Raw genomic sequence first — 21,827 nt, forward strand, 5'->3', positions numbered from 1 at the left:
TACAGTAACTGTTTAGTTAGGTAGATTGCGCAGCTAAGCAAGATGGACATTTCAAGCCATCCATAAAAGATTCTCGTACATTGCTATACTGAAAATGTCTCCGTGATGTGTGCTGTATACAAACCTACCTACCTACATAGGTGGGCACTGACGAATATAAACAAGCATATGGCTCCCCTTCTATCGATTCCATTCTATCCGTACTAAGCCATTCACATGTAACAATTGACTGAAAGGCATTGTTCAGCTCATTCATCGACCAGCACATGGTGTTTCCGAGGTTCCTAGGCTATATAATATCCACTTCCCTCGTAAGCTGTGTAGACATCTTGCCCAGCCTTCACCATCCCCACCCCCATACACCTACAAACTGCCCTTTCGAATCAGACGAGACACACAACCCACACAACCGATAACACTCCAGCGATGACAACCCAGAACCTCGCCGGCGAGGCATACCCAGCTCATCAGCCAAGCAATGTTGTTGCGATGCCGCTCCCCCATTTCCCCGTGTCAGCAGAGATCCCCCAAACGAGCGACGTGCTGATCATCGGCGCCGGCATCGCCGGTCTCGCCGCCGCGCTCGCACTCGCGCGCTATAACCACCGGGTCCTCGTCCTATCCAACAACAAGCACCCGGGCCAGGGGCCATACAGCGTGGTGCGCGCCTTTGCGGGCGGAGAGGACCAGGAGCCCCGGGCCATCCGCCAGACGATGATCGACCACATTCACGAGAAGTATCCGGATAACGTCCGGTTTGTCCACGCCGAGGTAACCACGATCCGTAACCTTGACAGTAACCCCTGTGGCGGTCGCTCCAGTTTCGAGGTGCGCGACAGCACCAATGGCATGTACTGTGCTCGTAAGATTATCTTGGCTCTTGGCATCACGTACACCATGCCCGCCAGTCTGCCGGGCTACGATGCGTTGTGGGGTACTAGCATGTAAGTTATCTTCCCCCCTTTTCTTGTCTCATTCCTCCCTTTTTACTCCCCTACAATAGCTAACGCCGGATTTTCCCCCAACTAGTTTCCACAACCTCCTCTTCAACGGCCACGAGCACCGCGGCGTGTTCCGCGCCGGCATCCTCGCCACGGGTCCGTACGTGAGCGGCGCAGCCGGCGTATCGCGCGTGATGACGCTTGCGCGGCAGGCCGGCCGTTTCGCGCGCGTCGTCACCGTCTACACCAACGGCGACTACACGCTCGGCACACACATCCTGCGCGAGTTCCGCAACATCGGCAGTCCGCTCAATCTCATGTTCGAGAACAGCCCCATCAAGAGTCTGACCCCCGCCCCGGCTTCTGCCGAAACCAGTGGTGCCGTGGTTGTCACGTTGGAGCTTGGAAAGCCCCTCGAAGAAGGGTTTTTGGTAAGCACCCCCCTCTCCCCCTTTCTCTCCCAATCTATCCAGTAGCCGAGACAAAATGTGACTAATCATGTGCCCCCCCTCAGGTCCATATGCCCAGCTTCACCGTGAACGGCAGCGACCTCGCGACGCAGCTGGACCTCGAGCGGGACTCCGCCGGCGCCATCGTGACGCGCCTGAACTTCAGCACCAGCGTCCCGGGCGTCTTCGCCGCCGGCGACTGCGCCAACGTCTCCGTCCGCACGTACAGCGTCGCCAACATGTCGGCCAACGCCGCCGCCTACGGTGCCGCCATTAGCCTCCTAGAGGAGGACGGCGGCCTGAAGTGGGCTGACGCTGGTCAGTGAGAAGGCGTGTCTGTCTACCCGACTAAGTACCTAACGTTTGCGCGGAGATGGCTTAAGGAAAGATACCTATATATGACTGACACGTAGTAGTAGTAGCGCCTAGTAGTGGTAACGGCCACACCTATAGTGATGAGATACTGACATTTGACATCTTCTAGATGGAGATATTTAGCCAAGTACCTAGCAGGTATGTTGTCACATGAGATTAAGTGTGCTTAGTCAATAATACTAAGAAGATCTCCAGGTCTTAGAAAGAGCGTTATATTATTGAGTAAGAGATGGACGAGGGGAGCTCAGCCATTAGGATTGAGAATATATGCTCAGATCCTGATTAAGTAATCCAGTGACTGATCACCTGACTGGTAGTCATGTTGGGCACCCTGCGACATAAGTATGTATTAGATTCCTCGATGTAGCCAAGAGGCAGTTGACTGCGACATAGGCATCATGTAAAACATGAACTCATGCCCACCATAAGTAGGTAGCTAGCTATTCCGCTTTAATTGAGAGCATTCACGCCTACTTTACCTGACTAAAACTTTCCCTGTGAATTTCTCACACTACTTGGAACAATGACTCTTTCCATAAGAATTACTTAAGTATGGGATAGAAGTAGAAAGTATCTGGGGATATCTTACACAAAGCCTTAAATACCTACTTACCTATACAAATGAGAGATTATTCATTTGGCGTAGCGATAGAATCTTATAAGTGTAATAGGTGGGTAAGAAGCCGTCATGTACGGTGCACCATTAGTGCACAACCGACAAAACTTTATTTTTCAATTTTCAATTTCTAATTTCTAATTTCTAATTCAATTTCAACCAGCAGCCATCAATTAATACACTAAAATACAGTGTGTATATACAGTATTGTTAGTATTTATACTGGCTAATAGAAGGCTGATAAATAGACACGTCGGCTTGATAGCTGAATAACTCTCAATGATATAAGGCCACAACCATATATCTTATATCAATAGAAAGCACATGCAATTCTGAAATTAATGATATAGGTTGCATTATGGTGCGATATCTGGTTAGGAAGTTATTCAGATAAATAAGTTGGCAGTCTCGATCGCACGTGATATCCCTCAAAGCCAACATACAGCCGATTAACCTGAGGGATATCACCACTTACTTAAAGATCAAAAAGCTATCCATCTAGGTATATCACCATAGTACAACCTATATCATTCAACTTAGAATTAAATAAGCTTTCAAATGATATAGGTTACATATTTGCAGCTATAGACTTCAAAAAGTTATTAGGATTCAAAGCTGGGAGCTGAGACCGGCTGATTGTTATTTAGAGCAACACCCAATCTGCAGTATCTTGTGGCTCTAGTACAACACCTGGCACCTGCAAGCTCAACAGCTGGCACCTGCAAGTTCAACCTTGAATAAACTCTGCAATATGGCTGCTAGAAGCGTGCAACTGGGCTCAATCTGATCCTTGAATTGAGATCTCTAGATTAATGTCTTAAATTCAAGATTTGAAGATTGTTTGGATGAGTTGTAATAGGTTGAAAGCTTGATGTGGTACCGCGCATGGGCCACCTGAGCCGCATCTCAATTGAATTCAGGATAGTTGCATCTACAGTAGCGGCCGAAAAGATCAATCAATATAAGGGTCTAAGATTTGAAAAAAAACAAAAAAAACAAAAACAAAAACATATATCTATCAGTTTTTCCAATTAAGGAAACAAAGATGCAACTGGTTTGGGAATTTTGCGAATTTATTTGAATGAGATATAAGGCGTTGAAGTTGTACATTAGCGTATTGATTGATGGCTGTTGGTTGAAATTGAATTAGAAATTAGGAATTAGAAATTAGAAAATAAAAAATAAAGTTTTGTCGGATGTGCACTAATGGTGCACCGTAGTCATGTGATTTGATTTGTAGGATGATCACGTGGACGATCTGACCCCACGTGACATGCCTAGGTTAGGTACCTAATGTTTGATGAAAAACAGATCAAGTGCTAAGATCACATACCAACTTGAAGCTTAGCAGATATAGATGGGATGAAGTCACTGATCACCGCTATGTCTTATGCTTTTACGGATCTCTAGACTGGCTTGAATAATTATAACCTCTGTAAAGTATATCCTGTCTTCTAAACCGACCAAAAAGGGGGGAGGCGGAAGAACTGCATTATGTGTAAAAGAAAAGTCAAAATTCAGGACTCCCGCATGGTATGCTCGCAAAAGCATCATATCTATACACTATCCGGACTATGTCCTCGCAAGCCCAGATGCCTCTCGTTGTTCGGATCCTCATCATTCCCACCTTTCCAGTCGGCGGCTGGCATCTGGGGCACAGGCGAGTCTACGCTAGGCATGGTTGACCCCTTCGCCTCGCCCTCCGGCACAGTAGACCTCCACACCACGGCAATCTTGTCAGCTGCTCGTGTTCCCTTTTGGCTTGACCCCTTGATCCCATCCATCTTGTCCCAGTCTATCTCGAATACCCCGTTCTGGTCTGGAATGCCGTCCTGTTCCGGACCGTTGCCCTCAAAAAAAGTATTAAACCATACGTGCGCGACGGCGGTTACCACAGTAAAGCCCATGGAGGTAGGTGCGCGGTTGCGTTTCTCGATACATATATTTACGTCGCTATTCGGTAACTTGATCGGATTTGTAGGCTTGAAGATGACGGCCATACCACCAGGCTCAGCATCCCCATCGTTGTTGATAGCTGACGAAGAGGAGTTTGCGGAATTCTCTAGATTTTGCTGTGTACTGCTTTCTGGCGCAGAATGGACAGAATCAGTGGATGAACTACGGGAGAGTTTAGATATGAATTTGGGGCTCGGCTTTGGTTTGGGATTGGTGGCCGATGACGGCGTGGGTTGATCAGGAGATGTTGTTGTAGAGCTATCATTAGCCGGATCCTCTGTTTTCCTTGCGTCGTCAAGTACTTCTTGTTCTGTTGCAGTGTTAGATCCGTAACCGGCCATATCATAGAGCATGTCCAGGACTCCGTTATCGCCCGGCGCGTTACCTTCGACTACCAATCGCTCCTGTTTCGTGAACGTGTGTACGACCTTGATTTTCCTGCCCTCTTCCACAAACCCTTCCACTGAAAGCTTCACGCCGGAGCGTAGTCCCCAAACGTGAACCTCAAGTATCTCCAATTCCCGATCGACAAATTTCTTTCCCGTCTTAGCCCAGCGATCGACGTATCCTATCCACCGAAGCTGGCTCGGGATAGTCACACCAGCACCAAACTTTGGACGCATCCTCCGCTCGGTAAACCTGGCGAGGGCTTCCTCTGGTGTCCAGCCACATTCAGCAATGAGATAACTACAAGCCATAGTTCCACTACGGCCTTTACCGGCCTTACAGTGTACAACCACCACTCGACTATTTTTCTTATCTTTCCATGATTCCAACACTTTCCCGACCAAGTTCTTCTTTGCATTAGCTGCGTCGACGCCATCGGCATCGAGATCATTTCCGTGAAGCCAATTCCGCATACTTGCAATAATCATAGGCACTAGCCTAAACGGAGGAGGGTGATGATCCGGCCAGGGATAATGTCTGATCCGATTGTAAACGAGCTCGTCTGGATAACCAGTGCCCTCGCCACGGAATTCCCATATTGCCCAATTCTTTCCATGTTTCGAGTCAAGAAATTCAACGAGACGATCGAGCGGGTTGCGATAGGCTCGCTGGGGGTACGTTTGAGAAGGGCCCGACCTAGTGGAAGGATCTATCAGCCTCAATGCAGTAGGAATAAAACTGGGGGTTATGAGGATCATGTATACGTTGCGATTATATTATCGGTGACATAGCATAAATCCAGGCCTGCCTCAGGATGCCTAGCACGAGGCCCTGCGACTATCTGGCGCAGCAAAGAAGCCATTTTTTGGAAATTGGTTGATTAATTGATGTACAATTAGTTGGCATTATGGGAGCCTTTTCTAAATTCACATGCTGCGTAAGGTTTCTTTTAAAAGCAAAGCGAGGCAAAAGCAAGGACAAAAGTAATTGGTCGGAAGCCAATTGTAAAGAAACGAGAAGCTCAAAAAAGAATGGAGACGCCAGATCTCCGAGCTAACAGAAAGAGTGGGGATACGGGATTAAGTCAGCATTTATCCCTACATCATTTATCAGCCGCTTACCTACTAGTAGAGCTTTGTACCTAAGTACCTACATTGTGTAAGAACTTGAACATTGACATGCTAACTACCTAGTACTACGGCGTGTGTAAGGGCTGGATCGAATTCACGATCAAAATACACACCCGTTACATACATCATACTAATATAATCATACTGATATAAGGAGTTTATTCGTCTCGTAAATGTCTTTGGCTTTGGCTTCGACTTGGGTAGTTTCAAGTATAAAGGTTATATGGCGATACCGTAGTGAAGTCCGTACTAGGTACCTTAACTACATATATGCCTTTCTTACTACATACATGTACATAGGTACGCAGTAGAGGAATACCAGTGACATTACCATGAATTAGATATACTCACCACCCAGCCTAGGTATGAGATAATTAGTTTGCAAATACTTGAGGTTCCCTGGATCAATTTATCTCAGAGTAGCAACTTTAGAAGAAACTAGTATGTCAAAGGTCCCATTAACCGTTCTGATGTAATACAAGCCACCAATTTCCACCCATCCTGCCATCCTTCAGCTCAAGAAATAGGACCTCTCAAACCATTTACTGCGTAGAGCATCCTTCTACCTCTCATCATCTGCCTCGACTGACCTTAACTTGACTGCGTCGTCTATCCTCCCTTGTGAACTGCAACCTGATTTCTTCTCCACCCCAGATTCTGCTTCAGAGTCCTCGTTTATTGTCTTAGAAAACCGCCCATCCCCTTCATAGTCTGACATGTAAACATGTCTTTACGCCATCTCACCGTAGGCACCCAACTATGATCAATCTTGCTCGTGGTAGGAATTACCGCATGCAGTCTAGGAGGTCTTCTTAGGTACAGCGGATCCACCCGTGTACTTGCTAAGGTCCGTGATGTCATGGAACTGACGCGTGGCATTCTTGACAGCATCCCAAACAGTTCGGGCTGCTGGTGGAGTTCCTTGAGCACCAACTAGTGAGTCGACGCGAGATTCCAATATTCTGAAAGAGTCTTGCACGTGGGTGCTCTGGGCGAAACGAGTTCGGAGAAAGGCGGTATATACGCTAATTAGGATCCAAGAGCGGCTCTGAAAGAGGATTGCAGAAAGGAACAATCGGAACCATAGCAGAATCTCCAGAGCGGACACGATGGACATGGAGGCATCATAATACTGCTTGACAAAGTTGCCGATAGCCTCGGCAATGGGGTTGGCACTCTGCTTAGCACCAGGAGACGCGCCAGCTGGGGTCTTGCTGGGCTGGATGGTGGGAATCACGTTGTTACGAGTGTAAGTCGCAACGTGGAAGACGGAGTAGATGCCGTACGGGATCATAGCAAGCGAATATTGGGGGGCGAGAAGCCAGACCAATGACATAGCTGTTGAAGGGATTAGTTAGCAGGATAGTCGATTGGCCTAGGGATGAAGAATGACATACCGAGATACTGAACGTTCTCATCGGCTAGAACTCCCAAAGCTCCACCTGGATACTTCGCGCCGACCTTCTGTCGAGCTCGCCATGTCTTGTAAACAACGATTCCATATGTAAGGGCTGCGGAGACGAAAGCCGTGCGATAAGTGAAGCGAGCCCAGCGGGTGGTATAACTAAAGGCGATGAAGGAAAGGGAGTATCGGAAGATACATAGGAGGAGGACGAGGTGTCTGTAAACATAAACAATCCATTAGCGGTCAAGTCTCGTCAAAAAGTCGGCCTCGAGCTGCCGAGCAGCAACAAAGCAAGACAAGGCGTCGAGGTGTTTCCATTCATAAAGAAAGCATGACGTACCCGCTGAACCAGGCGACTATATCCCCTCAAATATTAGCTTAGCTACAATGAAGTAATCTAGAGTGAAGATAAAAAATGAGCATGACTTACATTGCAAGGTTTTGGCGAGTGCCAGAACCCTCTCGCTCAATGGCAGACTCGCAGAAGGCGGAGGAGCCATATTTTTCTCGGGTGTAATGGAGTATTTCTAATAACTCGTGGAAATGATTGAGGTGCCGCAAAAGATATCAAAGAATTATTTTGAGGTAGACTGTGGTCGCGTGCTATTCTAAGGCAGATATAGGTGTTGCAGAATGGCTCGGGGGTTGACGAAGTCGTATTGGTGAAGAGGAATGTGCAGTAGAAGCTGCTGAGGTGGCTGGATTTGTATGGAAAGTGGGAAAATGACGAATGATGGGCCACTGCTTTGCTAGGGTGTTGTACGTACTCTCTGTCCTTGCGCCCGTTGGTAACGTTGGTACCTAGTATCTCTACCTAGTACCTAGTACGCTAACAACGGCGTGGTCGGTGCGTCATTCAAGGTTAGGATTTTATGGGCCTATGTACTGAATAGGTAGTTTCCGGTACTGAAGTTGCCTAATGTATTTCGTATTAGTTATGTACCAAGTGCAAGCTGGAAGAGGCCAATACATCGGATGTATGGATGTCGGTTAGTACTTGCTTATCGCCCACCAGTACTTTAATGATCGCATACATAGTATTGTACAGTACAATACTATCCATAGTTGTGCAAATAATGGGGTTAGTTATCCGTTGAATCTCTGCGTCATAGCGCTTTGAACAGCAAGATATCGCAACAACATCAAGAACAAATCTACATATACATTACGTCCATTACAATCATATTCATCATCCTATTCAATTCTTCAGTATCCATATGTATCTAGACCAACATGAGTAATTCTATATTAGCACCATACTACTACAATGGATATTTACCCATTTCTTATCCAGTTTCCAACACTTGAAAAGATTCCGAGCCATCCTACCTACCATGATGCACCTATGTGTACTACCATGTGCCCCCAAACGATCAACCTATTTGAAAGGTCTACCCTAGCTACATTACATGCCTCTCGTTCGCCTCAACTTGTCCGAAGATCTTGACAGCTGTCAGTAACTAGGCAGCCAGGTACCTGCTGACTGACTGAATCCTTGCCCAAGATGCCTTGGCATTTTATCACCTGCCGATGCTATCGTTGCCATTTATCCATGGATGCTTGACGAGTGACCGGTACGATTAGCACCATTGGGGTTGATTGCTCTCATGACAGCCTCGTAGACACGTAGCGCCTGACAGCACCAGCCAAGACACAGCTGAAGTCGAAGGAGGAGGGGAATAACTAGGCAAATATTAGCCCGGCTCGGCCCGGATCCGACACCCATGAGGACTCACTATCATCTCCTAGGTGCACATGGTTCTAGGTATTCTATTATTTCCATATAACATTAAAATAAGACATGGCATATACCCCATGCTCACGATTTTCTAAGAACTAGGTTTCTCCATCGATGTTAGTTTACTATGTATTATTTACATCCTACATTATCAGCCCCCCAGCTCTACATATATAGCTGATAATACATATCTCTCTCCCTCTCTTTATTCGCGATACGTGTTCAAGCATATGCGGTCTTCCGCCTCGAGGCATTGTGGGTATCGTGACATGCAGATGCACTGGGCAGCTATGCGGAGTCACTTGCTTCACAGGAGAATTTCTGTTAGCATAAGCACTCTTTCAAGATGAACTCTGATCGATCTAATAATTGGTACCTAGCCACTACGTAGCGTCGATGGCCTTGCCTAATCAAAATCCGAGGCTACTCTGTTTCAGCTCACTACAAGTTTCATCCTTGCCAACTTCCTATCTATATATATTGCTAATAGGTCCATGTCGGGAAAACATTGAAGCTACTAAGTGCGATCGCTAGATTCACCCTATGACCCAGGAATCGAACAAATACTGCCTACCTAGGTAGGCAAGTAGCTTTTAGAAGTATTGTATCGCCAACGGAAACTCCGTTGGGGATCGTTGGCAGTTATCGGTTGATTTTTGTCTTCCCTAGATACCCTTAGGTACTTCTTTATACGATGAAAATACCTACACATTTTTTACTTTACGCTTCAACAAAGAGTACTATAATCACTAAGTGTACGAACTTGATCTCAATTGGATAGGTAGGAAGGTCCGAAAACCCCCCTACCTACCTGTGTATTCCTTTTTCTTTTCCTTTTTTTTTCCTTCGCGGCGTGAACAGCGCGCAGTAGGTAGCAAGTAGAAAAATAGAAATTAGCCACCATTCCCAGTAACATTCTTACCTACATACATACTCTCGCCGGGTTATGATTGGAAGACTTCTAGGTTCATTACATAGGTAGTTACCGGCTAATTACATATGCATGCATGCATGCAGGTACTTAATCTATAAGTGCTCCGGCTTCTTGGTGGACAAGACCGCCGATCTGCTAGAGAGCCATTCCCTTTCGTCTGATTGGATAAGAAAGCTACCTAACTTTTCCCGCTGTTTCTTCCCATGATAAGTTCAAAGAAGAGACTTCAAACAAAATCAACTTACAAGCAAGTCCTCAATACTTTCACGTCAGAGCCAGTGTTTTTTTATCAATGACTTCTGGGTTCAAAGATAAATAAAAATTCTCGTGACAAACAGGGGTTATTATATTAGTGCTAGTGTCGAAAGAGCGACGACGACAACAAATGATCAGGGATAACCGATAACGCTTCATACCGCAAGCCATGGAAGGGGACACAAAGCCCGACCGCTTCCCCAGCACGGAGCAAGTCCGTGTCTTTCCAGTTTCTGCGCCGAACAGCGACGCGGAGAAAGTTGTCGGTGCCGAGGACCAACGCGATGTCTCCACAGCTTCGCCGAAGCAGTCTGCGTTCAAGTCGCTCGGCTGGCTGGACCGCTTCCTCGCTGTGTGGATCCTGCTCGCCATGATCATCGGGATTCTTCTGGGAAACTTCGTGCCGGGGACCACCGATGCCCTGCAGAAGGGCCAGTTCGTCGGTGTCTCGGTGCCGATAGGTATGTCGCCCCCCATCTCTCTCCCTCCCTTGGGTACATTCGGGGATGCTCTAATGTTGACTCGCCACCTACGCCCGCAGCGGTCGGATTGCTCGTGATGATGTACCCCATATTATGCAAGGTCCGGTACGAGACTCTGCACGAGATATTCTCCCACCGGGGGATCTGGAAACAGATCGCGTTCAGTGTGTTTATGAACTGGGTCGTCGCTCCGTTCCTTATGGTATTGTTATCTCCGTCATTACCACTGCGCGCACTTGGCTAATTTCTACTCTTTCATCTAGCTGGCGCTTGCATGGGCGTGTTTGCCGGATGAGCCCGAGCTTCGTACCGGGTTGATACTCGTGGGCTTGGGTAGGTGTATCGCAATGGTATGCAGTTTTCCAAGAACATTCATCTACTTGCACAAGGCAGAGCGAACTTGAAGACTAATAGGTATATGTAGGTCTTGATATGGACGAGCTTAGCTGGTGGCGATAACGAATATTGCGCCATTCTCGTGGCCGTCAACTCCATCCTTCAGATGATATTATTCGCCCCGTTGGCCGTCCTCTTCATTCGTGTGATTAGCCATGAATCCGGAACCCTAGATATATCGTATGAAGTCGTTGCCACCAGTGTGGGGACCTTTCTCGGTATCCCGCTCGGCGCGGCCATGTTGTCACGTTTTGGACTGCGGGCTTTGGCCGGCCCTGGATGGTACGATCGCGTCTTTTTGAGATTCGTGGCGCCTTGGTCTCTGATCGGTCTCCTGTACACGATCCTGGTTCTGTTCGCGTATCAAGGTCAGCAAGTCGTCCATCAGATCGTATCTGTCTTGCGCGTCGCCGTCCCCCTGATCGTGTATTTCATCATCATCTTCTTCGTCACTCTATGGGCTACACATCGATGTGGGTTTGGCTACGCTCTCGGCACCACCCAGAGCTTTACTGCGGCGAGCAACAATTTCGAGCTCGCTATCGCTGTCGCCATTGCGACTTACGGTCCTAACAGTGATCAAGCTCTGGCATCTACCGTTGGGCCCTTGATCGAAGTTCCCGTGCTACTCGGGCTTGTGTATGTCGTTAAATGGGTCGGGAATAGGTGGGCCTGGAAAGACTGATTTGCAAGATCTTGAACACTTAGTCCAATTGTGATTCTTCTAAGTTACTAGGTATCAAAGACGCCTAGGTTGAAGATATCCGAAAAATGAGTTGCTCATACACAAAGTGTCTCTCATCAAACCATACACTAGGTACTCAGGTAGCTTTCAAAGAGTATAACAACGCGTTTAAAGTAGGTATCACACAACCTTCCTCGTTTGAGCATTGATACCCCCCCTCCCACCAGACAAAGCTCTAGCAAAGGTGCTCCGGAATCAGGCAAGTCGCGATAGTCTGGATTTCTATCCAGAATAAGCCGGATTTTATCAACCAGCGATTCGAAATATAACGTATTAGCTAGAAGTAGCTGAAGAAAGCTGAGTATGCCTGGGTCGCATGGGCTGTTCTGTAGCAACGCACCATGATCGTAGTAAATATACAAACATCTCATAACTTGAAATTCTTCCTGATCTTACGTGTAAGCTCATTTCAAGGTCTTTACAAAAATGGTGTATATCAATTTCAACCGGCATTATACTTGTTAGGGCACTCTTGGGGGTGATCCAACGCAAGCGTATGAGGGATTCGGTTGAAAAGGATTTCTAACACGGTGTGACATAAATCGTCCTCCCAATGGAGCATATTGATTGAAATCAAGTAGATGACTTTGCCCAAGTATTCGTAGGCATCAAACGTCAATGTAGGCACCGAAGACCCTATGAATGAGGGAACTGTAGTTGTCTAAGAGTCGATTAACTTCCGCTCTGGCCTGGTACTCGTGATATTTTCAATGCTTAATAGACTGTCTAGCGTTTGACTCGGTACGTGTACTTCAGTAGTACGGGCCAATTATATTGCACCTGTCAGTTTCTATCCTGCCGTTTTCATATATATGAGCAAATTTATGGCACTTACGAGGCATTTTACCTAGTACCCAGCAACGCGCTGGATGGAATATCACGCAGTTCACGTTGGTAGTGGTTTATAGCAAGTCCAATAGACACTGAAGCACTGGGTTCGTCTATCTCAAAGAGCGAACGATCCCGGTGGTATGAGCCATTCGGAAACGAGCCGGCTATGCTTTGGGCATTAAGAATGAGTAAGAGCCCCTGAGTTTGGTACAAGGGATGGCATAGATGGCCCTGGTGGTGCCATGGTGATAGTCCTTGGTGGGCTGGTAGAGGCAACATGGGTAGACGTGCCACCGGAGAAGGGGTTCTCACAACCACGCCTGGCGGAAGTGCAGTATTTCTTGCTACCTAACTATTAGACACCGGCTTAAAGTAGAAGTGCCTAACTAGGGACTTACCGTTGCTTATTTTCTGGGCTCCAGATCTTCTAACCTCCTTCCACACTTTACTCCACGGAATCTTCGTCCCGTTGAGATATACTGCTAATTCCTTGCTACCTCTGCTCAAATACTGTTGGTACACTGCATTTCCATTCCTCTTTCTTCAGCTTCTTTCGCACTCCAAAGCCATCGCGAAGCTTTGTTTCATAAGTTGATAGACTATATTTAGTATGATGAGTTTATTGCTCGCGTACATTAAATGATAGAAAGATGGATTCGAGGGCTTCCAACTTACGGGATGATTGGAAATTCATGTTCAGTTCCATTATGTGCTTCACGTCTCAAAGTGTTTTTCTTTCGACTTCATAGAGTTGTCGAATGGCTGATTCATTTTCTCCCCATAGATCACCTCCAGAATCCGGTAGACGACGTTTGACGGGTGGCATACTGGATACTGTACTGCTGTTGAAGGAGTATAATGGTCAATATGAGGTTTACAGAACTTGAAGACTAAAAAGAAAAGAATGGAGGATTAAGTCAACTTTTATGGTCAGGCTCTGAAGCCTTGAGGTGCTTGAGTACATGGATGGGGGTAGTATCTACATCATGCATGTACTGAGGTACCTAGCCCCCTATTCGCTGGTATTATGTATTGTATGTTGCTGCGGCTTGGGGCGCATGCTGTCCAATTTCTGATGGCACAGCTGCTATATCTCTGTCTAATTTCTAGTTACACAACTCCAATATGTATCTCCATGGACGTTGTCCAATTTCTGGTGAGGCATACCAGGAATTTACCTAGGTCTACAGGCCGTCTAGACCAAGCGTGTGAATCCAAGAAACGAAGCCAGAAAAAAAAATAAAAGAAAAGAAGAGAGGAGACAATCATCACTACGAGACCAATTTACATAAGCTACAATAGTTATCAACGTAGTTTCATTGCATCTGTCTGCCTGTCTGTTTGCCTGACCAATCGTGCCCAATCGTGCCTATCGTATGGACTGAACTCTCAGGGGGCTGCTGTTAATTTACCCCTCCAAGCTCAATGCTCACTCACCATCACCACCAACAGGATCTTCAAAAGCCTGCAATGCAAACACCGCAGAAAGCCATTTGTAGACGATGTAGTGGCGACTGTTCAAAGAAAGGAGTCATATCGATAGCTAAGCCGACGCGCAGAATCTCGCGTGAAATAGAATTGTAGCCGTCGACGGGATTTTCGAGATGAAGGGTGTAAGAAAATACACCATGCAAGTACATGTATATGCCCCATACGGGCCTTGAAGCGACAACTACGCGGATTCAAATGCTTACCGCGATACAATCATAGAAAAATTGGGTATCATTCCGTTACTCCGTCCGATGCGTCTAAGGGATAGAGCCAACGTGTCATCCTAAAACACTTTTCGTAGACTGAGAAATCGGGAAAAAACAAACGGGTCAGGTGCATTATGGTCCGGATCAATAAAAGTTGCCTCCACGACGACGGCGGTCGTGACGGTTGCGAGGGTTCCAACCAGAGTCGAAACCGCCCCGACCACGTCCGTGGCCGTGACGGCCTCCTCTGGGGCCGCGGGGCTCTTGACGTCGGTCTTCACGTGATTCGGGAACCTGTTCCTCAACTTCTTCAACCCATTCCTCGTACTCATCCTTGGCATAATCGTCGTAAACCTGTTTCTCTCGCACTGCTTCATCAGCATCGAACAAGAATCGTGTGGTGCCACCATCAGGTCCTTTAGGCCCACGCTTAGTGGAGCTGGTACCAGCAGCGGACGGCGTGCTCAATGACATTGGCGAATCCGTTGCAGGCGTAGGAGGAGGTATTGCAGACTCGCATTCTCTGCATTGGTTGACATGACGTGAGAGGCCAGCGCGGTCCACGGATTGGTTGATCGTGATTTGGGTGTCAATAAAAACCTGCAAATCAAAGATTGGACCAACCTTGGTCGTCTTGCCGTGTTGAGTATAAAGATCTAAGAGATCGAGACTTGCTTCAGCTACACATTGCTTATCTGTGTGCCAATCAAGAGGGTCAAGTGCTTGAAACTCGTCAATGAACTGACCGAGAATCAGTGCAGTCAGCTGCGCAAGGACAAAAGCACAAGTAAAAGAACTATGCTTGAGAGGAGCATAGGTCTTGTACATGTCGATGGACATATTGAAAGCTATGTGAAAGAACGCCGGGGCGTTAACTTGATTTCCAAGGACCTTTTTAATGATCTTGGCAAGAATCTTCTGAGGGTACCGAACACGGAAATCAAAGTTGATAGCTTCCACTATGAATCGCTCAAGCCCAATGATTACCTTGGATGGCTGATCGAAGATCTAATCGTATATTAGCTCACAGTATCAGCAGTGTTCAATGTCATAGATCACTGACCTTGTCATCTTGCGTTGTGGGATGATCCAGGTTCTTCAGATTGTGATGAGCACACGCAATCTCGCGCGACTTCTTTAAGGTATCCTCGACCTTGCAGGCTACAAATAAAGAAGCCAGAGCAGCTTCAGTGTAGTTGTAATCCGTATTAGGATGTTCCAGACGGAATCGATGATAAAAGGTGCACGCGGCATTGTACGTCTTCACCGGTCTAGAAACAGATAATAGTCAGAGTCCCTGGAATCTACAAAAGCCCAAGAATAACCACTTACAACAACAGAGCCTCTCTGGTCGACTCGATGACCTGAACACCTTGTAAACGGTAGTTGGCTTCTCTAGCGGCATCTAATCGTTTCTCGGTGAGCATGCGGCGAATATGAGACTCGGAAATATACTGGTGGCCGACTTTGATGGTTCCCAAATGTGGGCCAACAGAAGTCCCATCGCGAATGTCTATCGCATCGTTCTTCTCGATATGGCTGGGCGCCATATTCTTATTCCCGAAAGCACCCGAGGATAAAGTCTCGTTGCCGCTAGATTCATCGACTAAAGCCGGGGGGCTTTGGGAGAAACCAGCGGTGGAGAAACTGGTGAAAGGATCGGACAATTGAATCGCATTTAGCGGGTTTTGGATTCCATTCGAATTTTTGCCTCGAATAGTCGTTTTCTCTTCAAATGCGCGGGATGCTGATCGAATAGCGACCGAAACAGGTGTGATAGTTGCGTCCGAACTGTTCGAGCTGTCCGACTTGTCCGCTTTGTCCGACGGACAATCGCTGTCCGAATCGCCTTCCCACTCGTGTGGATGGGCCAAATCTTCTGAATTGTCCAAGTTAAGGAAAGTATCGAAGTGTTGAACCGGGTCGGTAAGGACTCTGCGTGGTCGGATTGGAGTGTAATACACCCCGGCGTTGCTCTGCTTCAAGTTGCTGTCGTCAAGTACGGTAGGAGAATTCTTTCGATCAGCTTTCGAATTCACGTAGTTGGCATCTGGAAACACGAAATCCTTGGGAAGGGATGGCGAGTGAATCACATCAAACTCGCAGTCAATACTATCCAAGCGGCAGGAGTCGCGTGAAATCGAGCAAAGGTTAGCGGCCTTGGTCGGGGTACCAATGGTAATCGTCGCAAACTCTCGGAGTGAATCTGTGATGGATTTCAATTCGTCGGAGCTTGAACTCGAGCCCAGACTCGGACCCGGGCCCTGTCCTTGGCCCTTTATCGCATTATAGTTAGTCCAGTCCGAGGAAGCTTCATTCAAGTTGGATGGTTCAAGCTCAAGCTTCAAATGCGATTTAGGTGGCGTCAAAGGTGGCGTCAAAGGTGGCGTCAAAGGTGGCGTTGGTGGTGTAACACGGACCACCTCATCTAGCTTAGGTAAGTCCTTTGCCGGTTCCATCTTTGCTAGGTTAGTGTAATTCAATTCCAGAGTGCAAACAAGTTTCACAACTTTGAAGCTTCAAGTTCAGTCTGTAAGTCAAGGTGCTTAAGACAAGAGCTGCACAAGATTAAGAAGAAAAAAAGGGAAGAAATCAATATAATGAAATGATCACCATCAATAGTCATGTGAAGGAAAGCTCATAGCAGTGAAGCAAATGGCTAATGGAAAGTTGAGGGCTACACAGGTCTGCATGTAGGATCTCATTCCCATGTGCTGATTGAGGTGGAGAAAAGAAAGGACAAGAAAACAGAGGTAGTTATTGGAATGGAAGAAGGAATAAAACAGTGCATCCATGATGGCTGAATTATTCTTAATTTCGAGTTCATCAATCCGTAAATCCATCGTCTATGAAGTACGAATTCGAAGTCAAATTGACGATATGGGATGTATGTATGAAGCCTTTGGCTCTACACTGGTTCATCATTCAAGGGGTGTCATACATACCCTAGGTAACTAGTTACCTAGTAGTTATACACTGCATATGTAGTACATACATAACATGGCAATTTCAATGTTGTATTGTACGATAACCAAATAAGTCGATACACTTTGGGGGGACCTCGAACCTTCAGCCAATAAAGAGTGAAAGCTGAAGCTTGGCCTCCATTAAGACCAGGACCTCGGAATGAAAGGTTGCAAGTGCTCAGCCACCTCCAAGTCTCTTTTCATAGCACTATTGTAACTGCCATGTGCTTGCCTACATATAGTAGGGGTATGCATGCTAGTACCTAGCTTGACGTATCCTCCTTTCCATCTTTAACTCTACATATTATTTGCCATCCTCCTCTTCGTAACTATCGAACATCATCTCTCCTGTACTTTTACGGGATGATATGATAATTTAACTTGAACTAGACTCGACTTGTAAATTAGTTATACCAACATACAAAGTAACACGATTGCCCCCCCCTCCCATTAAAAAGAAGATGGCTGTACTACAGAAACTACCCGTCTTCCTTTCTTTAATCTCAGCCCTCCATCCCATTCTCGCTACCCCCACCAGCCAGTGGCCAGTCTCCTCCACCACCTCCGATGATGAAGATGACACACCATTACCTGTCATCATTTGGCACGGACTGGGAGACACCTTCGCCGCCGAAGGTCTACAGTCCGTAGGCGCCGCAGTTGAGAAGATCAACCCGGGCACCTTCGTCTACTACGTGCGACTCGACGAGAGCCCCTCCAACGACCGAACCGCGACCTTCTACGGCAACGTGACGGAGCAGATCGCCAAGGTCTGCGACGACCTCGCCTCGCACCCCATCCTCTCGACCGCCCCCGCCGTTGACGCCGTCGGCTTCAGTCAGGGCGGCCAGTTCCTGCGCGGGTACATCGAGCGGTGCAACTTCCCGCCCGTGCGCAGCCTCGTGACCTTCGGCAGCCAGCACAACGGCATCGTCGACTATAAGGCGTGCTCAGCGGCCGACTGGCTGTGCAAGGGCGCCATGGCGCTGCTGCACGGCAACACCTGGAGCTCCTGGGTGCAGGGCCGCCTCGTGCCCGCGCAGTACTTCCGCGACCCCCGCGACCTCGACAGCTACCGCGAGCACTCCAACTTCCTCGCCGACATCAACAACGAGCGCGTCCTCAAGAACCAGACCTACGCCAAGAACATCGCCCGCCTCGAGCACTTCGTCATGTACGTCTTCGACGACGACACCACCGTCATCCCCAAGGAGACCGCCTGGTTCGAGGAGGTCAGCGACGAGAAGGTCACCCCGCTCAGGGAGCTCCCGATCTACACGGAAGACTGGATCGGCCTCAAGGCTCTCGACAAGAAAGGCGGGCTCAAGTTCAAGACTGTCAAGGGTGCGCACATGGAAATCTCAGACGAGGTACTGGAGGAAACATTTGATGAGTTTTTCGGCCCCCTGAAGAAGAGTGCCCCGAAGGATAGCTGGGTGGAGGAAGAGTTGTAATTATACTAGGTCTTCACTCACACATGTATGCATCTTGTACGTTAGGGGTCATAGTTAGGACGTAAGGTATCGAAAGTAACATTTATTATCGCCGAATTTCCTTTTGCTGCTACGAGCTTTTTTCATCCATCCCACCATACGCCGTTGAAGAAGTCTTTTTCTTTTATTGTAAGAACATGCTACGGGGATCCCAACTCCTGTCGTCATATGCATACATACAAAACGTCTACACTTCCAAAGCCTTCTTGGCAGCCTTCTTCTGCTTCTTCAGCGCCGCCTTTCGGTCCGAGATATCCTGGTCCAACTTGGAGTCGTCAGCCTCGACTGCCTTCGCGGCCTTCGCTTTCTTGACCTTCTTTGGCACAGGCTCGGACTCTTCGGGCTGGCCCTCGAGCGACTTGCGCTTCTTTCCAATATTCGCCTTCTCCGTAGATGATATGGCCTTGGCCTCCTCGGAGCCGTCGGCAACGATGTCCTTGTGGTCTAGCCACAGCTCGTCCGTCAACCAGATAGGCAGCGCGGCGGTTTCCATGCCCTTGATGTAGATACTCTTGACGTTCTTCCACTTGCCCGGCACGAACTTTTCAACCAAAGTTTTGGCTACCACATTGACGTTCTCGGCAATCTGCTCAGCGGATAAGCTGGCAGTGCCCACGCGGATTGCGGTGTTGGTCGAAGGCGAAAGGTTGACCAGGGCCGCACCGACAGCCCTCTCGACCTCTCCGGCTAGCTGAATGGGAGTGCAGGCATTGACGGTGTCTGCGTCCTTGGTGCGCTTTACCTTCTTCCCATCAACTTTTTGAACGCGAGCCTGGATGTCAACTGGGATCGGGCGCTTCGCGGTTGTCTTGTAGAATCTCGTTCCGAGAATAGCAGGTAACCGGTTTATGATTCTGGCATCACCCAAAAACACATCGTGCTCGGACAGAAGAGCGCGCTGCTGCTCAAAGGACTTGAACTTGGCCTTAAGATGGGTCACGTCGATAACCCTCGTGATGCGCTTGCGCATATCGACGGGGAATTCCTCCGAAGCAACCAAGTTCTTGTACGCGCGCTGGGGGTCCGCGGTGATTAAGCAGATAGTTGTCTCGGGGTCATTGTTGAGAGGATGGGGGAGAACGATCTTAGCGGGCTTAAGTTTTCGGGAATCGGCTATGTGACGTTTGGTGGTGAGGGTAAGGATGATCTGTTGTTCCTTGGTACCGGCTTCATCATCGGGATCGGCCAAGAGGTCTTTCTTCTCGGTATTGGCGGCTTTCAGAGATGAGGCCTTCTTCATATGCGCCAGCAGAGATTTGGAGGCCTTGAGAGTCTAATGGTGGTACAATATTAGAATGTAGGCCCGATTTCTCAATAAAGACATACATACCTGATCAGGGTCTACGAGAGAGACGGCAGTCTCACTCCGTGTGGTGACATTCTTAGAGGGGGCCATCGTGATACAAAATTGAATTTAGAGAATGAAGCTGTTTCTAAATTCTCGAGTCGCAAATCGATAAATGTTTTTTTTTTCTTTAGATCAATCCTTTGCAAAGATAAGATTTGAATCTTACCTAAGTAATTTATATGGGTCTGATATTCTTAGTGGCCCGAGCGCCCATGAGTTCGGGAAAACTATCCCGAATTCTTGGAACATTGAACAATTGTTCAACATCGAAGTTGCTTTTACATATCTGTCCAAGAACCCAAATTTCCAAAACACAGTCAAATTCCTATTGTCCCTAGTATACGTGCTTATGCCTTTTATTTTCTGAAGAAGACTTTCGATATACTATTTATATCATACTTGGGAAAATGATATTTTGTGTTCTGGAATGATTTCCAAAATTCACTCTTTAATTAATCTAGCCAATCATTGTTTAGTTTTCTCGAATCAACTGCCCTTTTTGGACAGAGCCTAATTAACCCAGAATGAGAATAAAGCTAACTGTTAGGTAGATTCTCGCAGACTCGCATACATGTAGTCATGATTGCCGTCTTTTTCCAAAGTTCAACATAGATTTACGAAGGTACTGATCAATGCATTGAATCTTAGATACAGACCGAATACTTATAGCCCGCTTTTGGCTGAAACCGTGTACATATGCACTAGTCGTACAGTGACGTATCACGACAACAGCGATCTGCTTACTCGTACCACTGTGTCGGATCGCGAAAATCAGCATGAGCAAATAATCCAAGCAATCAACCTTTCAAAGTGTGATTGTGATCATCATGAGAAGAAACATGGAAGCAAAAGCTTCTAGGCCGATTGGATCCCAAACGACATGCTGATAATGCCGCATTTGGGGTCCAGTATAAACTAAACCGCTAACAACGACGGTGGTTTCGCAAATGGCAAGAAGCCGATGACCGCACCCAGCCGGTGACAATTTATCCGGATAGCGATGATGATACCATGAGCACTCCAGAATCATCACGCTCATGTTGGTATCTTGGTCCAAAAAGTGGCGACCGTATAAATAGGTAAATACCTACATGGCACCCTTTTGACGCTTTTTCCCTAGGAAATCAGGGGGTACGTATCTCTCTAGTTGTCAACCCTTACACAAGTAACCCTTGACGTGCCAATGATGTGCGCTTACCACAAGTCAATCCGAGATCATTGATATATCTACCCGATCTGCCGGTTAGCCGTTGATCACATCATATGTAGGGTTGGTCGCTCAGGCTATCCTGTTCGTCGGGATCCAGGTGATCTCTCGCGATGAAACAAGCACGGATCCAGGGTATCTTGGATGCTTACATCGATTTACTCAGTATGCTATGTTATAAAAACTACTTCATACCTTTATACCACAATGCCTACCTATTGTTCGATTTTCGGTGAGTTGCGAATATTAAATCCCCCTTTATTGCTTGATACATATTAAGGATGATGGTGAGTTCTCGGCGAATCTTCCAAGCCATCACGCATATATAATTGCATCCGAAACAATATTATGTATCTAGGCATGTAAGTATGTGGGCTTAGTTATGTATGTACATACGTAATACACACCTGCCAAGCTTAGATATGATAAGAGTTTGATCGTCAAGTTGATCCGAGCACACACCGTATTCAAGCATT

General features: G+C 47.3%; 8 protein-coding genes across 8 annotated transcripts; 3 read left to right on the forward strand and 5 right to left on the reverse strand.

Moving 5' to 3' along the window:
• Window positions 1-426: 426 nt before the first annotated feature.
• On the forward strand, window positions 427-1,716 carry GGS25DRAFT_522731 (uncharacterized protein; the record flags this gene model as incomplete). Its single annotated transcript, XM_049264295.1, has 3 exons — window positions 427-944; window positions 1,030-1,372; window positions 1,456-1,716. The coding sequence occupies 3 exons, from the start codon at window positions 427-429 to the stop codon at window positions 1,714-1,716; spliced, it is 1,122 nt and encodes a 373-aa protein (XP_049115613.1).
• A 2,024-nt stretch (window positions 1,717-3,740) lies between these two features.
• Window positions 3,741-5,759, reverse strand: GGS25DRAFT_494830 (phosphatases II). The gene is made up of 2 exons (XM_049261385.1): window positions 5,489-5,759; window positions 3,741-5,420 (listed from the first exon to the last, which is right to left on the reverse strand). Exons 1-2 carry the CDS (start codon window positions 5,584-5,586, stop codon window positions 3,938-3,940), a joined length of 1,581 nt encoding a protein of 526 aa, XP_049115614.1. The 5' UTR covers window positions 5,587-5,759; the 3' UTR covers window positions 3,741-3,937.
• Window positions 5,760-6,059: 300 nt separating this feature from the next.
• On the reverse strand, window positions 6,060-8,063 carry GGS25DRAFT_494833 (uncharacterized protein). The gene is made up of 4 exons (XM_049261386.1): window positions 7,690-8,063; window positions 7,600-7,615; window positions 7,252-7,475; window positions 6,060-7,192 (listed from the first exon to the last, which is right to left on the reverse strand). The coding sequence occupies exons 1-4, from the start codon at window positions 7,757-7,759 to the stop codon at window positions 6,654-6,656; spliced, it is 849 nt and encodes a 282-aa protein (XP_049115615.1). The 5' UTR covers window positions 7,760-8,063; the 3' UTR covers window positions 6,060-6,653.
• Window positions 8,064-10,355: 2,292 nt separating this feature from the next.
• Window positions 10,356-11,749, forward strand: GGS25DRAFT_522734 (arsenical-resistance protein ACR3; the record flags this gene model as incomplete). The annotated part of the gene is made up of 4 exons (XM_049264296.1): window positions 10,356-10,647; window positions 10,728-10,870; window positions 10,932-11,018; window positions 11,093-11,749. The coding sequence occupies 4 exons, from the start codon at window positions 10,356-10,358 to the stop codon at window positions 11,747-11,749; spliced, it is 1,179 nt and encodes a 392-aa protein (XP_049115616.1).
• Window positions 11,750-14,481: 2,732 nt separating this feature from the next.
• GGS25DRAFT_522735 (uncharacterized protein) lies at window positions 14,482-16,796 on the reverse strand (the record flags this gene model as incomplete). The annotated part of the gene is made up of 3 exons (XM_049264297.1): window positions 14,482-15,345; window positions 15,401-15,608; window positions 15,670-16,796. 3 exons carry the CDS (start codon window positions 16,794-16,796, stop codon window positions 14,482-14,484), a joined length of 2,199 nt encoding a protein of 732 aa, XP_049115617.1.
• On the reverse strand, window positions 16,716-17,368 carry GGS25DRAFT_494844 (uncharacterized protein). Its single transcript, XM_049261387.1, has one exon. It carries the CDS (start codon window positions 17,178-17,180, stop codon window positions 16,953-16,955), a length of 228 nt encoding a protein of 75 aa, XP_049115618.1. The 5' UTR covers window positions 17,181-17,368; the 3' UTR covers window positions 16,716-16,952.
• A 154-nt stretch (window positions 17,369-17,522) lies between these two features.
• On the forward strand, window positions 17,523-18,844 carry GGS25DRAFT_494845 (alpha/beta-hydrolase). Its single transcript, XM_049261388.1, has one exon. It carries the CDS (start codon window positions 17,765-17,767, stop codon window positions 18,755-18,757), a length of 993 nt encoding a protein of 330 aa, XP_049115619.1. The 5' UTR covers window positions 17,523-17,764; the 3' UTR covers window positions 18,758-18,844.
• GGS25DRAFT_494846 (ribosomal protein L1) lies at window positions 18,845-20,275 on the reverse strand. The gene is made up of 2 exons (XM_049261389.1): window positions 20,127-20,275; window positions 18,845-20,069 (listed from the first exon to the last, which is right to left on the reverse strand). Exons 1-2 carry the CDS (start codon window positions 20,190-20,192, stop codon window positions 18,984-18,986), a joined length of 1,152 nt encoding a protein of 383 aa, XP_049115620.1. The 5' UTR covers window positions 20,193-20,275; the 3' UTR covers window positions 18,845-18,983.
• Between the last annotated feature and the right edge of the window lie 1,552 nt (window positions 20,276-21,827).

This window comes from Hypoxylon fragiforme (assembly GCF_022984875.1).
Source record: "Hypoxylon fragiforme strain CBS 206.31 chromosome Unknown GGS25scaffold_6, whole genome shotgun sequence".
NCBI classification, from domain to species: Eukaryota; Fungi; Ascomycota; class Sordariomycetes; order Xylariales; family Hypoxylaceae; genus Hypoxylon; species Hypoxylon fragiforme.